Source organism: Staurois parvus, unplaced genomic scaffold (genome assembly GCF_062004578.1).
Source record: "Staurois parvus isolate SC_StPar_1 unplaced genomic scaffold, SC_StPar_1.0 ptg000151l, whole genome shotgun sequence".
Classification (NCBI taxonomy): Eukaryota; Metazoa; Chordata; class Amphibia; order Anura; family Ranidae; genus Staurois; species Staurois parvus.
Window position 1 is genome coordinate 19,010,196 of NW_028317947.1, and position 20,564 is coordinate 19,030,759.

Below are 20,564 nucleotides of genomic sequence, written 5' to 3' on the forward strand. Positions count from 1 at the left end.
GGGTCCCAACCATTCACTTTAGTTTAAAATGATTTGCTGCCTTCAAAGACCAACAACCGCACCCAAAGCCAGAACAAACCAGGAACTGAAAGACCCAAACAACCCCAAAAGGAGGGTGGGAGGGAAGTCTCCTCTTCCGCTACCACTCCTGTACTGGATCGTCCGACCCTCCACCACTCCCAAAGTTGCCGAAGACCCCACCCCACACTGCCCATCACCAATCAGGTAAATCTACACATTTTACAATCTTCCTACCTTTCCTTAACCCTTTACTGTCGTTCCTACCCTCTTCACAGTAATGTCTGCCCTCCGATATATTTTTTTTTTTTGATACGGGCACCACTTTGCATCTAAAGTGAAACCATTTGTGTCTTTGAACAATGCAACACTGAGCTGTAGTAGGACACTGAAACTGCAGTGGAGGATTGACCCCCGGATGTTGCCTTTTACCTATTACTGTAGACTTTATAATGATATTCTACATCACTTGCATCAGAGGTTATTCCATAATAACACATTAAATAGAAGCAATCATACATGAAACATTCCATATGCTCACATTTACACCAACCAAGGCTCTGTACACACTCCAATAATAGCCCGTTAATGGGTGAACACATGTTTACTAATTGAAACAAAATGCCCATAAAACTAAAAATGGAGACCCGGCTGCTAGGGGTATCTCCAGTCTACATATCAACATTCTCATTGATTTCCTGAATGAGCCTGTACAGTAGACATGGTCCTGTCGGCCAGTTCTGACTTCTCTGTGTATGATCTCATTGTGTTGGACCGTCACACTGCAGGAAGAAAGTGTTGCCCAGTGTGCCTGTGTCCTCACCATGGACTTTCCTTCATTCCATCCTGTATGCATACTGTCTTTGTATATATTTATTTATTGTGATATAGGCACTTGGGATCACCACCAGCCACTTGTAAAAATTATAGTCTTTATTGAACTTGTACACAGTCCAGAAAATAAAGTAGCTTACTTCAGCAAAAAAAAAAAAAGTCCATAAAGTAATGGCTCACCGCCACCATTTTGTCTCACACTGGGGTTTTGGGGGTTTCCCATCTGCTGCAAGGGTCCCAAAGAGAAGGGTTTTGTAGTCAGCAACCATAGCTCAGTCCCAGGCTTAGTTCAGCCTGCTCACTCAGGTGTGTCCAGCTCTCTCTCTCACAGTCCAGTACCAGCAGTCTCTACTTATTTTTTTGGACTCCTATACACCCGCATTAGCCCTTTCAGGACCGAAGTCCTTGCATTCAGGGTTTGGAGTTTCTTCTCTTCCAAAACTCTTTGAAAGTCTGAATATCTGTTTCCCTAATAAGGACTTAGCAATCCAGAAAGTAATGAAAAATCAGACCTCTCCTCTCCAGCTGAACTACCCAAGAACCCCTCACCCTGCATGGGTGAGAACTCCTGAGTACTCAACATACCTCCAAACCATCCCCCTTAAAAAGGGACCACAATCAAAATAGTGGGGAGAAATATACATGCTGTTCAGGACCCCTCCCTGGCATTCTGTTCTAATATACAGTTCGGTCCACATGTATTTTGACACAGGCACAATTTTAGATTTTTACAGGTATTTACCAAAATATATTCAAGTTATAGTTACATAATAAATATGGGCTGAAAGTGCACACTCAGGTTTAATTTGAGGGTATGTACATCCAAATTGAAGAAAGGGTTTAGGAATTACAGCTCTTAAGAGTAGCCACCCCCCCTTTATCAAGGGACCAAAAGTAATTGGACAATTGAATCAAAAGCTGTTTCATGGCCAGGTGTGGGCTACTCCATTACTTCATCAACTAAGCAACTAAAAGGTCTGGAGTTGATTCTAAGTGTGGTATTTGCATTTGGAATATATTGGGCAATACCAAAAAGAGATGTCAAAGGACATCAGGGACAAGATTGTAGATCTACACAATCCTGGAATGGGCTACAAGACCATCAGCAAGAAGCTTGGTGGGGAGACAACTGTTGGAGAGATTATTTGCAAATGGAAGAAATACAAAATAACCATCAATCGCCCTTGGTCTGGAGCTCCATGCAAGATTTGGCCTCATGGGGTAAAGAATGATTATTAGAAAAGTGAGGGATCAGCCCAGAACTACACAGAAGAATCTTGTAAATGATCTCAAGGCAGTTGGGACCACAGTCACCAAACCAACCATTGGTAACACAATACACCGCCATGGATTGAAATTCTGCAGCACCCACCAGGTCCCTCTCTTCAAGAAGGTACATGTACAGACCCGTCTGAAGTTTTCCAGTGAACATCTAAATGATTCAGAGAAGGACCGGGAGAAAGTGCTGTGGTCAGATAGGATCAAAATTGAGCTCTTTGGCATTAACTCAGCTCGCCGTGTTTGGAGGAAGAAAAATGGCCCCCAAGAACACCATCCCTACAGTCAAGCATGGAAGTGGAAACGTTATGCTTTGGGGCAGCTTCACTGCTACAGGTACAAGCAAACTTTGCCGCATTGAAGAGTTAATGAACGGGGCTATGCATTGTAAAATCTTGGATGAGAACCCTCTTCCCTCAGCCAGAACATTGAAGATGGGTCATAACTGGGTCTTCCAAAACATACCACCAAGGCAACAAAGCAGTGGCTCAAGAAGAAGCACATTAAGGTCATGGAGTGGCCTACATTTTCCACACCTTAATCCTATAGAAAATTTATGGAGGAAGCTGAAACTGAGTTGCGAAGCAACAGCCAAGAACCCTTAAAGCTTTAGAGAAGATCTGCAAAGAAGAATGAACCAAAAATCCCTTCCGTGATGTGTGAAAACCGTGTAGCCAACTACAAGAAATGTTTTTCACACGCTACGATTTCCTGTGATCCACTTGGATACTATACGCTTTTTATACTGCTACGTTTGTAAGTACACATCTTATTTTAATAAAATCTTTGTATTGCTGAGGTAATGCGCAAGATTGGTGAGCTTTCTTTTGTTCTCATTTGCAAGTGAGGGTGTGTGCTGGGGGCAGGATACATTGGAAAGATGAATATATGTTGAGGATTGGATCCCTTTGGTGGAATATGCCCATCAGTTGAATATCCCCCAGTCAAAAATCAAACATGCCAATATGATTTTTAAAATATATATATAGCACTAGGGTTGTCTGTTTAAATCCCAAATACAGCACAAACTGCTTGGAGTTTGCATGTTCTCCCTGTGCCTGCGTGGGTTTCCTCCAGTGCTCCAGTTTCCTCTCACTCTCCAAAGGCATGCTGGTAGATTAATTGGATCCTGTCCGAACTGGCCCTAGTATGTGTATGTATGAATGTGAGTTAGAGACCTTAGATTGTAAGCTCCTTGAGGGCAGGGACAGATGTAAATATACAATATACACTCAACAGCCTCTTTATTAGGTACACCTGTTCAATTGCTTGATAACACAAATTGCTAATCAGATGGTAACAACTTAATGCATTTAGGCATCTAGACGTGGTGAAGATAACTTGCTGAAGTTCAAACTGAGCATCAGAATGGGGGAGAAAGGGGATTTAGGGGATTTAAGTAACTTTGAACATGGCATGGTTGTTGGTGCCAGGGAGGCTGGTCAGAGTACTACAAAAACTGCTGATCTACTGGGATTTTCATGCGCAACCATCTCTCGGGTTTACAGAAAATATCCAGCGAGTGGCAGTTGTGTGGACGGAAAGCCTTGTTGATGTCAGAGGAGAATGGGCAGACTGGTTCGATTTGATAGAAAGGCAATAGTAACTCAAAAAAACACTCGTTAGAACCAAGATATGCAGAATACCATCTTTGAACACACACCACCTCAAACCGTGAAGCAGATGGGCTACAACCAGGGTCAGACTGACCGTTTGGAAACTCGGGCACTGCCCGAGGGCCCGGGGTCAGTAGGGGGCCCCATGACATGCCCCTGGTACCTTTTTCATAGGCTTTTTTGAGTTTGGGCAAGGACACAGGGGCCCCATGATCCCCTATTGCCCGGGGGCCCAATGAGTTGTCAGTCCGCCCCTGGCTACAACAGCAGAAGACCACACCGTGTGCCACTCCTCAGAGGCTACAATTCACACAGGCTCACCAAAATTGGACAATAGAAGATTGGAAAAATGTTGCCTGGTCTGATGAGTCTCGATTTCAGCTGCAACATTCAGATGGTATGGTCAACAGTTCAGGCTGGTGGTGCAAGAGATATTTCCTGGCCCCCCCCTTGTGCCCCTTAGTACATACTGAGCATTGTTTAAATGCCACGTCCTACCTGAGTATTGTTTCTGACCATGCCCATCCCTTTATGACTACAGTGTAACCATGATGGCTCCTTCCAGCAGGATAATGCACAATCTCACAAAGCTCAGATCATCTCATAATGGTTTATGAACATGACAATGAGTTCACTGTACTCCAATGGCCTCATCAGTCACCATCAGGGGCGGACTGACCATTTGGAAACTCTTGCACTGCCCGAGGGCCCGGGGTCAGTAGGGGGGCCCCATGAGATGCCCCTGGTCCCTTTTTCATAGGCTTTTTTGAGTTTGGGCAAGGACACAGGGGCCCCATGATGCCCTATTGCCCAGGGGCCCCATGAGTTGTCAGTCCGCCCCTGGTCACCATATCTCAGTCAATTAGAGCACCTTTGGGATGTGGTGGAAAATTTGCATCATGGATGTACAGCCAACAAATCTGCAGCAACTGCGTGATGCTATCGTGTCAATATAGACCAAAATTTCTGAGGAATGATTCCATCACCGTGTTGGATCTGCCACAAAGAATTAATGCAGTTCAAAAGGGGGCCCAACCCGGTACTAGCAAGGTGTACCTAACAAAGTGACCGGTGAGAGTATATGCAAAGTGCTGCCTAAATTGATAGCACTATATAGGTACCTGTAACAAAAATTGAATAAGATATGAAAAAAAACTTAATTTTGTTTCTAGTGATATCCACCATGAGGTTCCTTCTTACTAGTGCTGCATAGTTATAACACTTTGCTGACACTCTTTTGATGGGAGTCTATTCAAATTGAACTTCAGATAAAGAACTTTATACATACATATAAGGGAACTGTGCTGCAGATGTATGGACTCCCTCGACTGACAATTTATTCTGTTCAGTCTTGTTCTCTATACACTCCTTTTAGGCAGTATAAATAGGTAGATGACCTTGCATTTCTCTAATTAGGCAACAGAGCTTGGTCATCAGGCTGCTGATTGGACTGTACATAAGCAGCAGCACAATGATGATGTCATCCCTCTGCTCTCCTGTAGGTAATAGGGTCTAGGGTATGGTGGTAGATCACGTTCCAATGGATTCTGAGGAGCTGACCAGACCTGTAGGCAGGTCCAGTAGAGGCAACTGATGTCTCTGTGTACATCCCTTAATGGCTCAGAATTCTGCTCCTACCCCTCCCAACGTGCGTCCTGGAGACTAGCATTAAGACATTCAGTGTAAAGGTTATTTTAAATATAACCTCATAAATATCTGAACTGCAGGCTGATATCGAAAACCACAATTTGATGTTCTTTAAGAATACAGCTTTGTGTAGCCCAATGTGGGAACCTCATCGCATTATGCTCACACGACGCCATTCATCCCGGCACACCAGCTGGACAGGTACTCTCTTGATTAAGAAGGACATTCCTCTAACACCAACAGCTGATTGCATTGAAGCGCACAAGTGGAGCCTCTCCTAGCCACACACACCCGCCCTACAGAGTCATACAACAGCTAATAGCAGCAGGTGAATGACAGACTGAATAATACATGAACTATTTCGGTGTGACCTCACCCTCACCTCCATCTCCATCTCTGGTGTCAGGCCAAGCGTTGGCTGACCACCTACCTACCTAGGAATGGCATTATCTGCAATGCTGAGCCACAATTTCATTGTTTGACAGATTAACTATTCAGGAAGGATTTCTATCAAATCAATAAAGGAAAAAGGGCACAATACTGTCATCAAGTATGTCTGCTAGACTTCCCAGCAATGAAGCAACACCTACATATTGAAGAAATAAAACGGATTATGGTCCAGGACCAGCAAAGTGTTTACTTGCTCCTTCCTTCCATAATAATGCACGGCATATGCAGAGCCAGAGACTGCGATTGGTCAAAGGAAAAAAAAAAAAAAGTCCACGTCATCCAACTGAGGGGGCAAGTCAACACTGCCTGCCCCATAAATTATGTTTAATATTTCTTTAATGTGACCCTGTGGCCAGGCTATGGACACAAGTATTTACATTTTCAGAATAGGTGATCAGTTATCTTTAACCCCTTCCCAGCGACCCTTCAAGTGGTTCCTAATGCTGGGAGGCAGTATACAGATCACATAATCACTATGATTGGTTTTCATAGAGACTAAGAGTCGCCAGTGACAGCCCAATTAGTGTGCTGGGATTGCACAGTGAGCACGCCCTCAACATACAACCTCAGACCCCCATGGACACATATGCCAACCTGCCCAGCTGCTGCATAGAAGCATTATGACGGTGGGAAGAGGTTAAAACAAGCCCTCACCCACTTGTGTATCCATGGGCATTATGGAGCAATTCATCCTTAAAATTCACACTTTTCCAGTGACCCTTTAAGTGGTTCCTAATGCTGGGAAGCAGTGTACCTGTGACGGAATGCGTGTCACCAAGATTGGGCTATTCTATCAGAAACTGCTTCCTTGCCACTGGGACACAGGACCCAGTATTATAGCTGGGCATTGCACCCAAGTCTAGACAAGACTAGTTTAGATACCAAACAAACTACTTTATTGAACAGAAATACAGTTTTTATACACTTCAGAAATAGGGGCAGTGCCCCTACATGAATAAAACAAATATTACATCCCACACTGATCAGATGAGGTGAAGCTGCCATCAGTCTGACCTGCTCATGTAGGAGCCTCCAAGAGGACTTGCCAACAGACCCACAATAGGTGACTCAGTTAGCAATGGGAATGCACACCTAGGAGGCACATAATGGGAAAGATAGTAAACACATATCACCTTAATAAACACATTAGAGCAAGAGTCCTCACATCAGGTCGTTTTGCTAATTACATCAACATCTTCTTAGAGTCTCTGAGTCCAGGAGGGGGTTGAAGCAGTCAATGCTAGTTTGGGCACAGAGACCCTAAATCTGTATGTTGGTCCTCCAGTTCTCAGTCTGTGTGTTTTGGGGAGACATGGACTTGAATCCCAAGTAAAACTACTCCAAAAGGTCCCCCCCCAGGCACACATTAAAGAATAGAGCCCCCTCTGATGCCAGGGCCAGGGTCAGTAGGCAAGAGGGCTAGCCTGCAGTCCCCTCCAAAAGCCCCTGTCCCAGTTGGGTCTGTCACAATACCGATCACATGATCACTGGTTGGTTCTCAGAGGCTGCCGGTGACAGCCTAGTTAAAGTGCTGAGATTGCACAGTAAGCACTCCTTCAATATACCACCTTGGACCCCCATGGACACAAACGCTCACCTGCCCAGCAGCCGCATATAAGCATTATGGTGATGGGAAGAGGTTACAACAAGCCCTCAGCCACTTGTGTATCTGTGGCCACTATGAACCAAATCATCCTTAAAGCTCACAGCAGAAACACAGAAATAATTAAAACCCCTCTTTCAGCAACTCAGATCTCACTTCCTGATTGGCTGAATAAAGTAACCAGTATTTGTGCAGCCAGTCATTTCCTTTGGCTCTGTACAGCAATTCAGCCCAAGCTTCTACGCCCAGTTCCACAGTTGACTTCGCTACCTTCTCCCAGAAGTGACTGTCAGAGCTCCAACCTTCTAATCTCCGGATAGGGCTCATTCACACCAGGTGCACTAGGCTTTCTCCTTAGGATAGAGTTGTGGTGGTGCATGTTGAAAACACTGCATGCAGTACATATTTTCAGCGCAGCATGGTGCAACGCAACCCACCAGCTCACATTGCGATACCAGCAATAAATGATATGTCACTTGTGCCATGTCACTGAAGTTCTAAAAAAAAAAATAAACACTGATGTGCCAGGATTCACACACTGGCATGGTTTCTATGCAGCACACACGAGCAGCTGTAACCTGTAAGCACAGGGTAAGCAGAGCTGCTTAGTTTTGAATGACTTTTACTGACATTTGCAAAACTGACCACACTGGGCATGAGAGCACAGCGTGGTCAGTTCTGTAGCTATGCTTTGAACTCTCCTCCAATGATAAGAGACTTGTCCTGACACGCCCCCCCCCCCCATATTCCCACACAGCCTTTCACCTGGAATCGCAAATATGCTGATGTTTCTCCTCCCCCAACTCTTATGCAGCTGAAAACAGTGGGTACCAAGTGAAGAAAAACAGGTATTTATGTTTTTTTTTAATCTATACACAAATGTTTTGCTTTTTATTTCTATTTTAAGCTGAACAGGTTTAGAATATTAAAATATATAATATAATTTATAATATATAATCTATATCTATATATCTATATATCCATATACAGTCAGGTCCATAAATATTGGGACATCGACACAATTCTAACATTTTTGGCTCTATACACCACCACAATGGATTTGAAATGAAACAAACAAGATGTGCTTTAACTGCAGACTGTCAGCTTTAATTTGAGGGTATTTACATCCAAATCAGGTGAACGGTGTAGGAATTACAACAATATGTGTCTCCCACTTGTTAAGGGACCAAAAGTAATGGGACAGAATAATAATCATAAATCAAACTTTCACTTTTTAATACTTGGTTGCAAATCCTTTGCAGTCAATTACAGCCTGAAGTCTGGAATGCATAGACATCACCAGACGCTGAGTTTCATCCCTGGTGATGCTCTGCCAGGCCTCTACTGCAACTGTCTTCAGTTCCTGCTTGTTCTTGGGGCATTTTCCCTTCAGTTTTGTCTTCAGCAAGTGAAATGCATGCTCAATCGGATTCAGGTCAGGTGATTGACTTGGCCATTGCATAACATTCCACTTCTTTCCCTTAAACTCTTTGGTTGCTTTTGCAGTATGCTTTGGGTCATTGTCCATCTGCACTGTGTAGCGGCATCCAAAGAGTTCTGAAGCATTTGTCTGAATATGAGCAGATAATATTGCCCGAAACACTTCAGAATTCATCCTGCTGCTTTTGTCAGCAGTCACATCATCATTAAATACAAGAGAACCAGTTCCATTGGCAGCCATACATGCCCACGCCATGACACTACCACCACCATGCTTCACTGATGAGGTGGTATGCTTAGGATCATGAGCAGTTCCTTCTCCATACTCTTCTCTTCCCATCACTCTGGTACAAGTTGATCTCGGTCTCATCTGTCAATAGGATGTTGTTCCAGAATTGTGAAGGCTTTTTTAGATGTCGTTTGGCAAACTCTAATCTGGCCTTCCTGTTTTTGAGGCTCACCAATGGTTTACATCTTGTGGTGAACGCTCTGTATTCACTCTGGTGAAGTCTTCTCTTGATTGTTGACTTTGAAACACATACACCTACCTCCTGGAGAGTGTTCTTGATCTGGCCAACTGTTGTGAAGGGTGTTTTCTTCACCAGGGAAAGAATTCTTTGGTCATCCTCCACAGTTGTTTTCCGTGGTCTTCCGGGTCTTTTGGTGTTGCTGAGCTCACCGATGCGTTCCTTCTTTTTAAGAATGTTCCAAACAGTTGTTTTGGCCACGCCTAATGTTTTTGCTATCTCTCTGATGGGTTTGTTTTGTTTTTTCAGCCTAATTATGGCTTGCTTCACTGAGAGTGACAGCTCTTTGGATCTCATCTTGAGAGTTGACAGCAACAGATTCCAAATGCAAATAGCACACTTGAAATTAACTCTGGACCTTTTATCTGCTCATTGTAATTGGGATAATGAGGGAATAACACACACCTGACCATGGAACAGCTGAGAAGCCAATTGTCCCATTACTTCTGGTCCCTTAACAAGTGGGAGGCACATATGCAAACTGTTGTAATTCCTACACCATCCACCTGATTTGGATGTAGATACCCTCAAATTAAAGCTGACAGTCTGCAGTTAAAGCACATCTTGTTCGTTTCATTTCAAATCCATTGTGGTGGTGTATAGAGCCAGAAATGTTAGAATTGTGTCGATGTCCCAATATTTATGGACCTGACTGTATATATATATATATATATATATATATATATATATATATATATATATATATATATAAAAATACTATATAATATAATTTTATATATATTAAATTATACATTTATAAAAATGATTACAATTATAAATATCAGACTTGTTTTCGGGGTCAAAGTGAAGCTTTTAATAATTCCAGTACATTCTAGGGGGACTAGGGGGTGGTGACATCACAGTATAATGGCACTCTTGCTCCAATGGACACTAATAAAAATATAATAAAAATATAACAAGGTTAACAAACATTAATAAAGTGACATGTCCTAGACCTACAGATGTGTTATTTGGTGCTCACAGCTGGGATGGCAGACGGCGGTGAAATCACAGACAGCTGAGAGACTTCTATGCGTCTAGTAAAAAAAAATCAAAAAACAAAACACAACATCTGACACACCCAACGTCTTCTGAAGATATGGCATAATATAGATCAAAACAAACCCATCAATCTAGCAATCTCATTAACGCAGCATACTGCAGCTGAGTTTCTGAATCACAATGAATGCAATTAGAACATGGTCTTCTGCTAACCTGTACTAGTCAAAAACATTGAACTGCTTTCCACAGGCAACACCTTACAACTTATTTTTACAGCTTGGTGCAGCAAGAAACAGTAACCCTAACATTCTGGGGTCAATTCCCACCAAGGTCACCAACTACATGAACTTTTTTTGAAAGTGCTTTTACTCAGATCACCTATCACAATCCAAAAAACAAAAAAAACATACTGGTAGGTGAAATGGCTGATCATAAGAATTGCAAGAGTGTGCACGCGTACATAATACTCTACTTTGAACATTAGACTAGAAGTTCCTCTAGGGTGGGGACTGATGTGATTGTGTATGTACTCTACAGGGCTGAGGGCGATATATATGCATTTCATAAATACTGGAAATAACTAACCCTTAAAATATATGTGTAGTCTCAACTTTTTGAACATGGTGCATAAAACGTAAAGTTCTCTGAATATCCTGCAGATTCTGTATAAACATTGCAGTCCAAAATTCTGGAGCATACAAATAGACTAAGGTGAGTACATCAGTATAAAAAAAAACAAACAAACATGTTCAAGGGACTTTGTGAGGCACACTAAATTAAAGTAAAAAAAAAAAATATCACATTATTATTGTTGTTAGAAAAGAGACATTAAAATTGTTCCAAAAAAGTCAATAAACATCAAATACCAAATTTGTATAAAGTGTAAACCAGTAACGAAGATAAATCTACATGATCCATAAACTGCATAACACAAGCTCTCTGCGCAACATCTCAACACGTTTCGTGAAGCAACGTTCACTTCTTCAGGAGATCACAAAGCTTGAAGGTATGGTATCTGGAATGGTAACACCAATTCAATTCATATCATATGACTTTGAAAAACATATGCAGGGGCTGATGAACTGCCCAAAAAAGCAAATAGAAACTGGAGGGCACCCCACCGGCATGTAACCATCTTGGCCAGGAATTGTGATGGGACATGGACTGGCCCACTAGGGCTGGGGGGGACACAACGGGAGTACTAGTAGGAACGGTCAGTAGAATCACACAAACTTACATTACACCACCTCCAATGCTACCAAACATGTGCCGCAGTCAAGCACAAATCAACCCAAAGAGGACATATTCTCTAAACTGCACCATAATACTGGCATCTGCAACTTCTGCTATGGACAAAACCTCAAGTTTAAAACACGCTGCATGACAAACCTCCTTCAGGCAGCCCTGTTGCTCTTTTCCAGTGTTCTGAGCAACATTACGATAAACAGAAATATACAGTGGGGATTGAAAGTTTGGGCACCCCGGCTAAAAATTTGTATTAATGTGCATAAAGAAGCCAAGGAAAGATGGAAAAATCTCCAAAAGGCATCAAATTACAGATTAGACATTCTTATAATATGTCAACAAAAGTTAGATTTTATTTCCATCATTTACACTTTCAAAATAACAGAAAACAAAAAAATGGCGTCTGCAAAAGTTTGGGCACCCTGCAGAATTTATAGCATGCACTGCCCCCTTTGCCAAGCTGAGACCTGTCAGTGTCATGGATTGTTCTCAATCATTGTCTGGGAAGACCAGGTGATGTCAATCTCAAAGGTTTTAAATGCCCAGACTCATCTGACTTTGCCCCAACAATCAGCACCATGGGTTCTTCTAAGCAGTTGTCTAGAAAACTGAAACTGAAAATAGTTGATGCTCACAAAGCTGGAGAAGGCTATAAGAAGATAGCAAAGCATTTTCAGATGTCAATATCCTCTGTTTGGAATGTAATTAAGAAATGGAAGTCATCAGGAACAGTGGAAGTTAAAGCAAGATCTGGAAGACCAAGAAAAATATCAGACAGAACAGCTCGCAGGATTGTGAGAAAAACAATTCAAAACCCACGTTTGACTGCACGATCCCTCCAGAAAGATCTGGCAGACACTGGAGTTGTGGTACACTATTCCACTATAAAGAGATACTTGTACAAATATGGTCTTCATGGAAGAGTCATCAGAAGAAAACCTCTTCTACGTCCTCACCACAAAAATCATCGTTTGAACTTTGCAAATGAACATATAGACAAGCCTGATGCATTTTGGAAACAAGTTCTGTGGACCGATGAGGTTAAACTTGAACTTTTTGGCCGGAATGAGCAAAGGTACGTTTGGAGAAGAAGGGGCACAGAATTTAATGAAAAGAACCTCTGTCCAACTGTTAAGCATGGGGTTGGATCAATCATGCTTTGGGGTTGTGTTGCAGCCAGTGGCACAGGGAACATCTCACGAGTAGAAGGAAAAATGGATTCAATAAAATTTCAGCAAATTTGGGATGGTAACTTGATGCCATCTGTGAAAAAGCTGAAGTTAAAGAGAGGATGGTTTCTACAAATGGATATTGATCCTAAACACACCTCGAAATCCACGGGGGATTACATCAAGAGGCGTAAACTGAAGGTTTTGCCATGGCCTTCACAATCTCCTGACCTCAACATAATTGAAAATCTATGGATAGACCTTAAAAGAGCAGTGCGTGACAGACAGCCCAGAAATCTCAAAGAACTGGAAGACTTTTGTAAGGAAGAATGGGCAAAGATACCTCAAACAAGAATTGAAAGACTCTTGGCTGGCTACAAAAAGCGTTTACAAGCTGTGATACTTGCCAAAGGGATCAGTACAAGATATTAACTCTGCAGGGTGCCCAAACTTTTGCAGACGCCATTTTTTTGTTTTCTGTTATTTTGAAAGTGTAAATGATGGAAATAAAATCTAACTTTTGTTGACATATTATAAGAATGTCTAATCTGTAATTTGATGCCTTTTGGAGATTTTTCCATCTTTCCTTGGCTTCTTTATGCACATTAATACAAATTTTTAGCTGGGGTGCCCAAACTTTCGATCCCCACTGTAGCTCTGGGACCTTAGAATTATCTTATAGCCTAGAGGAGCTATAACTGTATTTGGACTAGGAATCTGGATTCTGGGCTGGCAGCTTTTCCACGCCAAAAGATATTTACTATCTCCTTTGCTTGTAACAGAAACAGTTCAAAGATTGAAGCGCCAGGCACACAATAATTCCAAAATAGAGTAAAATATATTTTTTTTTATTACAAAAAGCCAACTCATTTTGGAGACATAACACACCCCTTCATCAGGAGGGGGGAGTGAGAGTGTGGCAGTAGATGAGCCATAAGTTGCAATGACATCAGAAAGTCATGAAATCCTTAATGACTCATGCCTGTGTGATATCACGCTGGTCAACTGACAGGCAGATTGCTTGAACTGATGCAATAACCACTTCCTCCGTGTACAGTGCCAGGCATATTAGGCCATACTGGACAGTAAACATCCATGTATTTAAAATTAAATGAGTCATTTTAAACAAATTAAATTCCCCAAAACACACTGGGGGGGTACTGTTAACAAAAAGGCAACTTCATTTTTAAGACCTAGTTCTAGAACGTCTACATCAAACCAAAAAGATTCAAAGTGGTCCATGTAAGGATCCTACCTACAGAAGGCATACAAAAAAAAAAAAAAGGAAATTTAAAAAAGGAAAATTAATTTCGGTCTTTCACACATCAATGTTGGTTAACAAAGTGAACAGATATCCCCATTGGAACATTTTGCCTCTGGTGAGGATACATTTTATATACTTACATTGGGCCAGCTTGGCATAAAGTATGCATATGTGATACCTAGTCAGTCTCTGTAAAACACTGTAGTAGTCTGAGATACTATATAGAGGTAGCCCCACACTTCTGGACACGGTGCAGATTGGTTGCCTCTCTGCATAGTAACCACGCGATGGTCAATATGAGACCGCCTTGCATTTTTCCTCAAGGAATGCAAAGTGTTCCCCCGACTGGACCAAGTGGAGATTGTAACGTCACTTCCCTTACTTTTAACCTCATCCAGTCAGAGAATGCTTCCCATTCATTGAGAAACACACAAGGCGTTGTCTGAATGGAACTGTGCAAAGCTAGCACCCTACGGTGGTTACTATTCAGAAGGGCAGCTTCTCAAGTTAATGCAGTGATGTACAACTTCCAAAGGGGTCAATTGGGTGCAAAGTTGGCCCCATGTAAGTATACAAAATATTCAAAACCGCTGGAGTTCAGCTTTAAAGGTGGTCACACACATTACAATCTGGTTGTACAATCTCTAGCCAGTCTCAGATCTACCATTAACTATGGAGTGCATGTGCCAGTGTTTAGGCAGGTAGATTGTACAAGGACTCTACGGATTTCTGGTACCATTTTCCTCTAGTGTGATGGTGTCATTGTCCCTACATCTGCAAGAATCTTGCTCTTGGGTTAAGTGACTGTTGCATGGAATATTGCAGCCCCAGATTTAGATCATTTGTACAAATAAATAGAGCTGGCAACATGGTGACTCCGCAGGAAACCGCAATCTTGTCTTCTATATCTGTATAGACAGAAGATATCTATCAGATAATATACAAAATTGAAGATATGCTGAGCTATGACTAAGGCCCTTGTGGGCTGAAATGCGTTAGCGGTATGGTGGTTTGCACACCCCTTTATAGAAGACAATGATTACTATAGAAGATATCTAGCCTATGTCCTATATAGAAATCATCATGTTCTATAAAAAGGTGTGCAAGCCAGCATACAAAAGTGCTAACGCATTTCGTCCCACAATGACCTTAGTCATAGCTCAGAAATCTTTAATCTTCCACATTTAAAGGGGTAGTAGGAATGTTCATCATTATACTGGAGCTTATCATATGAACATCAGAACCCCAGAACCTTTCGACCTAGCACTCGTTTTGAAAAAAGAACCAACAAAAATCAACAAGTGGATTGCTTTGGTCAATATATGTGCAAGGAATCGCAGTAATGTTTGCTATATTCCTTGCAAAGTAGACAGCTAAACTGCAAGGGGATGGTCTCCTTCCCCCCTAACAATCACTGAAACTGAAGGTTCACTTTCATTGCCCCACCTTGTTCAGGCTAACACATTGATGCATTGGGTAAAAGGATATCAGAGTCCACATAAAAAAAAAAAAAAAAATCAGGCTGTGGGCTACATAAAACAACAGAAGCATAAACAAAACAAATACATTAATGAATACAAAATCTGAAGTAGAAAGCATAGACCTCTAAACTTCAAAGGACGTATGGTCTTTTTGAAGAGTCTTTTAGTTTTAGGTGGAGCCTCGGATGACAGTTCCTGGCTTCTTGAAGGTCATGAATACTCCAACAGTGAGATTTCTTTTGCTATAATTTCCTGCCCACTCGACATTATAAGTACCCCTTTCCATCTCCTCCATAATATAATAAAATACCCATCAAGGTGAGTGGGATCCCCTTCTAATGGGCACGGCAGGTGTGCAGATAGAAATTCAGATTGGACCAATAGAGTCACCGAGAGGTACAGGGACCTGCCAGGTGGTTTAGCCCCAACAAAAACTGAAAAATTTATTTTTCTTGAACTGGACTCCAAAGCTTTATACACACAGATGCATTTTAGGCAACTTTTACATGCCTTGCCATTTATTCCTGCCATGTGCATTTTGCTAAAGTTCACCAAAGACACAGCAAGTAGTATGCTTTCCACCACACCCACAACACAAAACGCTGTCAGAATATAATGTTCCACGGGGGGGGGGGGGGTTTGTGTGGATGAAGGAATCTGTCAAGTTGGCCATACAAAGATTGAAGTTCAGGGGGTTCAGGAGGGAAAACGTAGGTTGATCAGAGGCTGATCAGCGTATTCTGACAGTGGAGGAGTCCTGCTGTCTGAATACGTCACAGCTGGGAGGATTCCTCCATGGGCAGCACAGTGGCTAAATGGTTAGCACTTCCACCTTGCAGTACTAGGGTCATTGGTTCAAATCCCAACCACAGAACCACCTGCCTGGAGTTTGCACGTTCTCCCTGTGTGGGTTTCCTTCAGGTACTCCAGTTTCCTCCAACACTCCAAAGACATTCTGGTAGGTTAATTGGCTCCTATCTAAACTGGCCCTAGCATGTGTATGAATGCAAGTTAGGGACCTTAGATTGTACGCCCCTTGAGGGTTAGGGACTGATGTGAATGTATAATATATATGTAAAACGTTGCATAAATTGACAGCGCTATATAAGTACCTGAAATAAATAATAAATACATCCACTTTGCGTGTGTGGATAGGGGAATCTTTTTTTTTTCTTCTGTTCAGCCTACTGGCTGAACAATAAAAGGAAAAGAAACGATTAAACTAATTGCTGCTTTAGTTAAGTTTTGTTCAGCCCACTGGCCTAACGAAAAAAAAAACCCTAACCATCTATGACAGTGGTTGTAAACTTATGAGCTAAAAGGTTTCCTTAGATTTGGCCCCGGACACCACGAAAGGGCCGTACATAATGTCCAATATATGTAATGCTTGAGAGGACTGTCAGAAACTTCAGATCTAATAGAGTAATGGTTGCCAAATGCCTCCCTTTGCTTGCCTTTATGTGGCCCTTGGGAACTATTCCTCCTACTAATACAAACAATGAAGCACCATTCCTCCCACTGAAACAGTGGGGCATAATTTCTTCTACTGACACCTCTAATGGGCACTATTTCTTCCACTGACACCAATGATGGAGCACTATTCTTCCCAAGGACACCAAAGATGGAGCACTATTTCTCCCACTGATGCCAGTGATGGGGCACTATTCCTCCCACTAACACCAGTGATGGGGCACTATTCCTCCCACTAACACCAATGATGGGGCACTATTCCTCCCACTGATACCAGTAATGGGGCACTATTCCTCCCACTGACACCAATGATGGGGCACTATTCCTCCCACTGACACCAATAATAGGGCACTATTCCTCCCACTAACACCAATGATGGGGCACTATTCCTCCCACTAACACCAATGATGGAGCACTATTCCTCCCACTAACACCAATGATGGGGCACTATTCCTCCCACTAACACCAATGATGGGGCACTATTCCTCCCACTAACACCAATGATGGGACACTATTCCTCCCACTAACACCAATGATGGGGCACTATTCCTCCCACTGATGGGGCACTATACCTCTTCCATCTGACCACAGATGCTATGCAATTTTTTTTTTTTACTCCCACTGCCCACCCATCCTGAGGCATCATTTGCTCCTATTGAGGCTTGGATATTTCCTACTCCCACTGGCTAGTCTAGCCCTCCTAAAGTTTGAAGGATGGCAATCTGGCCCTTTGTTTAGAAAGTTTGGAGATTCTAGAGAAAAGGAAAGAGAAGGAGGGTCAGAGTGTGGACATGCTACATTTTCTGCTGGGGATAGGCTACAGAAGACAATATGAAACTGGGGACATGTTACACACGAGACTAGTAGAGATCAATGTTATTACCCTAATCAATATTCCCACTACAGACTTCTGAGAGACGCACATCATAAACCATAGGGCCGCAGGTTGGGCACCGGGGATCTATGGTCAGCTTTAGTAGGCCCTGCTTCCTGGTGACGACTTTGTTCAGTCTCTAACTGTATCAAATAACACGTTATTTGTTATTGCCCCATTGATTCACAGAAATGTGTCATTTTTAATGACAGGTTCACATAAAGAAAGCCTTGTGACATTTTTCAAAAAGCTGTAAATGGTTGTCTGTGCTATTTTTAGTCAAAGTAGGTCAAAGTAGGTAAGTGTTACTGCCCCATCTTTGTACACTTACATAGATCAATGACTAAATGTTGAACACTGCATAGAAAATGGTTCCATTTGACTCACAGCTCTAATGCATGCATTCTGATATTCCCCCATGTACCAGTCTGATTAGGAGACATCAGTTCAAAAGCATGATAATCATCTTTGGTTTGTGTTCTTTTAAAGTAACAGTTATTTTTTTAGCTTAGTCCAATGAGATTGGAAGGTTAGTCACATGGCCAAAAAAAGATCTTTATCCTTGTGTTATCTTTGTCAGCTGAGCCTTTTAAAGAAGCCTCTCTCAACCTTTTCAACACAGAAAAACCTTTGAAATAACTTTCCAGTCTCAGGGTAACCCTGATAAAAATGTCCATTTCCAACCCATGATACATTTGTGTGATGGTCAGTGGGAAGAATGCTCCTTACACTTGTGGTCATTGGGAAGAATTACCCCCTTACAGATCGCTAAACAGATCAATGGTGTCAACCTCAGGAGGAACCCCAAAGTTCCATGGAGCCCTGGTTACAAAGCCCTGCTTTAGCCTGCTATATGAATTCCACGTTCAGTTATAACAGTTACAGAATCAATGTATTTATTCATATACACGTGAGATAAATGTATAATGAAGTCATACAGCAAACTCTTTACATCTCCAAACCATCTTCCACTACCTCTTGGCAGCTGTTCCTGAGATACATTTAAATCAAAAGGCCATATTTTTACCATTTCTGCCTGGATAACCATTACATAGCCAGGTAATATAGGGACCTCAGTCGCATGGTTTGTTGTGCCTGAAGTTACACCCACCCATTTTGGCATGTCCTTACCAGTACTAGGTTGAATCTCTCCTCCAACTCTCCCGAACTTGGCCTTGGAACTTTAGAAGCATTGCCATCTTTCTGCTTTGGTGGGGTAGTCCCTGTTGGTGGTTGTGTCTTTGAATCACGGGCCTGGAACATTTCCAGGGTCCCCGCTGCGTTCCCCATGATCCAGACAGCTCCTCGTTTCCACGCTCCTAAATCCAGGCTTAACACTTTAATGTAGAACGCAAGACAGAGGGGGACAAGGAGGGAAAGATAAAAACCGGCAGAACTATCGAATCAGAGCAATGTATTGGTAAAGTTTGATGGGAACACGCCCAACTTCCGATTACGTCTTGGAGATCTCGACATCACACTCTACCACAAAAGCCACGGGGTACACGCAGAAAGGAAGGTGTGGCAATATATCATTTGCAGGTCTGTAATGAGGATTTAGCAGTGGCAGAACTGACGTCTTGAACTGTATCTTCTCCTTTTTACCTTTGATATGAGTTCCACCTTGATGACTTGCTCCCCAGTTCCCGATTCACTTCTCGTCAGCTTGCAGCAGAAAAAGTGTGTGTTTCGCAGTGGACATTTGCTGCAAACTTGCTAAGATACAAAACCACAAATACAAAAAGGAAGTTAGGTTTCAAAATCGGATGGTAGATGGTGTGTGGAGGAGGGGGTACGTACTGTGCGGAAACAAGAGTCCTGAGTACAAAACGTATCTACCCTCTAAACTGACAGCCACAAAAACACGGGGACCCAGCGTATTAACCGCATTTGACATGCTGGTGTTGTTTGAGAGCTGAAGGATAACAGAATGGCAAGGTGCATTGAATGAAACTAGATACCATGACAGGTTATAAGATCCCTGGCTCTTCTATATGCAGGATCTGTTAACCCTCACGTTGCACCGGAGGAGGAAAGTTACTTACTACTTTTCAGAAGCACACAGTCTACAGTCCGTCTCCCTCAAAACCAGACACTAGTTTTTAAAGTATACCCAAACCTAAAAAGAAAAATGTATTTCAGCTTACCAGTCCTAGAAGTATGTAACTGCATTTTTTTTCTTTTTTTCAAAGCTTTTTCTTTCGTGTTCTCACCTGCAGATCATGCAAATAATTCACTTCAGGGTTAATTTACCAAAATTGGATAGTGCAAATTCTGGTGCAGCTGTGCATGGTAGTCAATGAGCTTATATCTTCAGTTTGTTCAAAATTAAGCTTTGACAAATACAGAGTAAAAAAAAACCACCCCGGAGCTGCTCAAGCTTTTGCACTCTCCAGTTTTAGTAAATCAACTCCTTCCTTACCTTCTTGTCTATGTTCTTCTCCACTGTATTATGGAGGAGCCATGGTTGCTACCCAGGTTGGACTTCAAGCATGTTTGTCTTTGTTCATCTCCATTACATGGTGGATTAATGGGGAGGAGTAGTTTACACAGGAAGATGTTTTCGCTCCGGTCCTCCAAGATCATAGAGGTGATCAGAGACGATTTCGTCTCTGGTCACCTCTATGGCCAATACTGCAAATCGAA

General features: G+C 42.3%; 1 protein-coding gene across 1 annotated transcript in view; it reads right to left on the reverse strand.

The window, feature by feature from the left end:
- The window catches only part of FMNL1 (formin like 1), a 65,782-nt gene extending 46,161 nt beyond the window's left edge, over positions 1-19,621 (reverse strand). The window contains exon 1 of the mRNA XM_089674579.1: positions 19,050-19,621. Within this exon, the coding sequence (XP_089530705.1) occupies positions 19,050-19,208 (159 nt within the window). The 5' untranslated portion in view covers positions 19,209-19,621. The remainder of the gene's footprint in view (positions 1-19,049) is intronic.
- Positions 19,622-20,564: the final 943 nt, after the last annotated feature.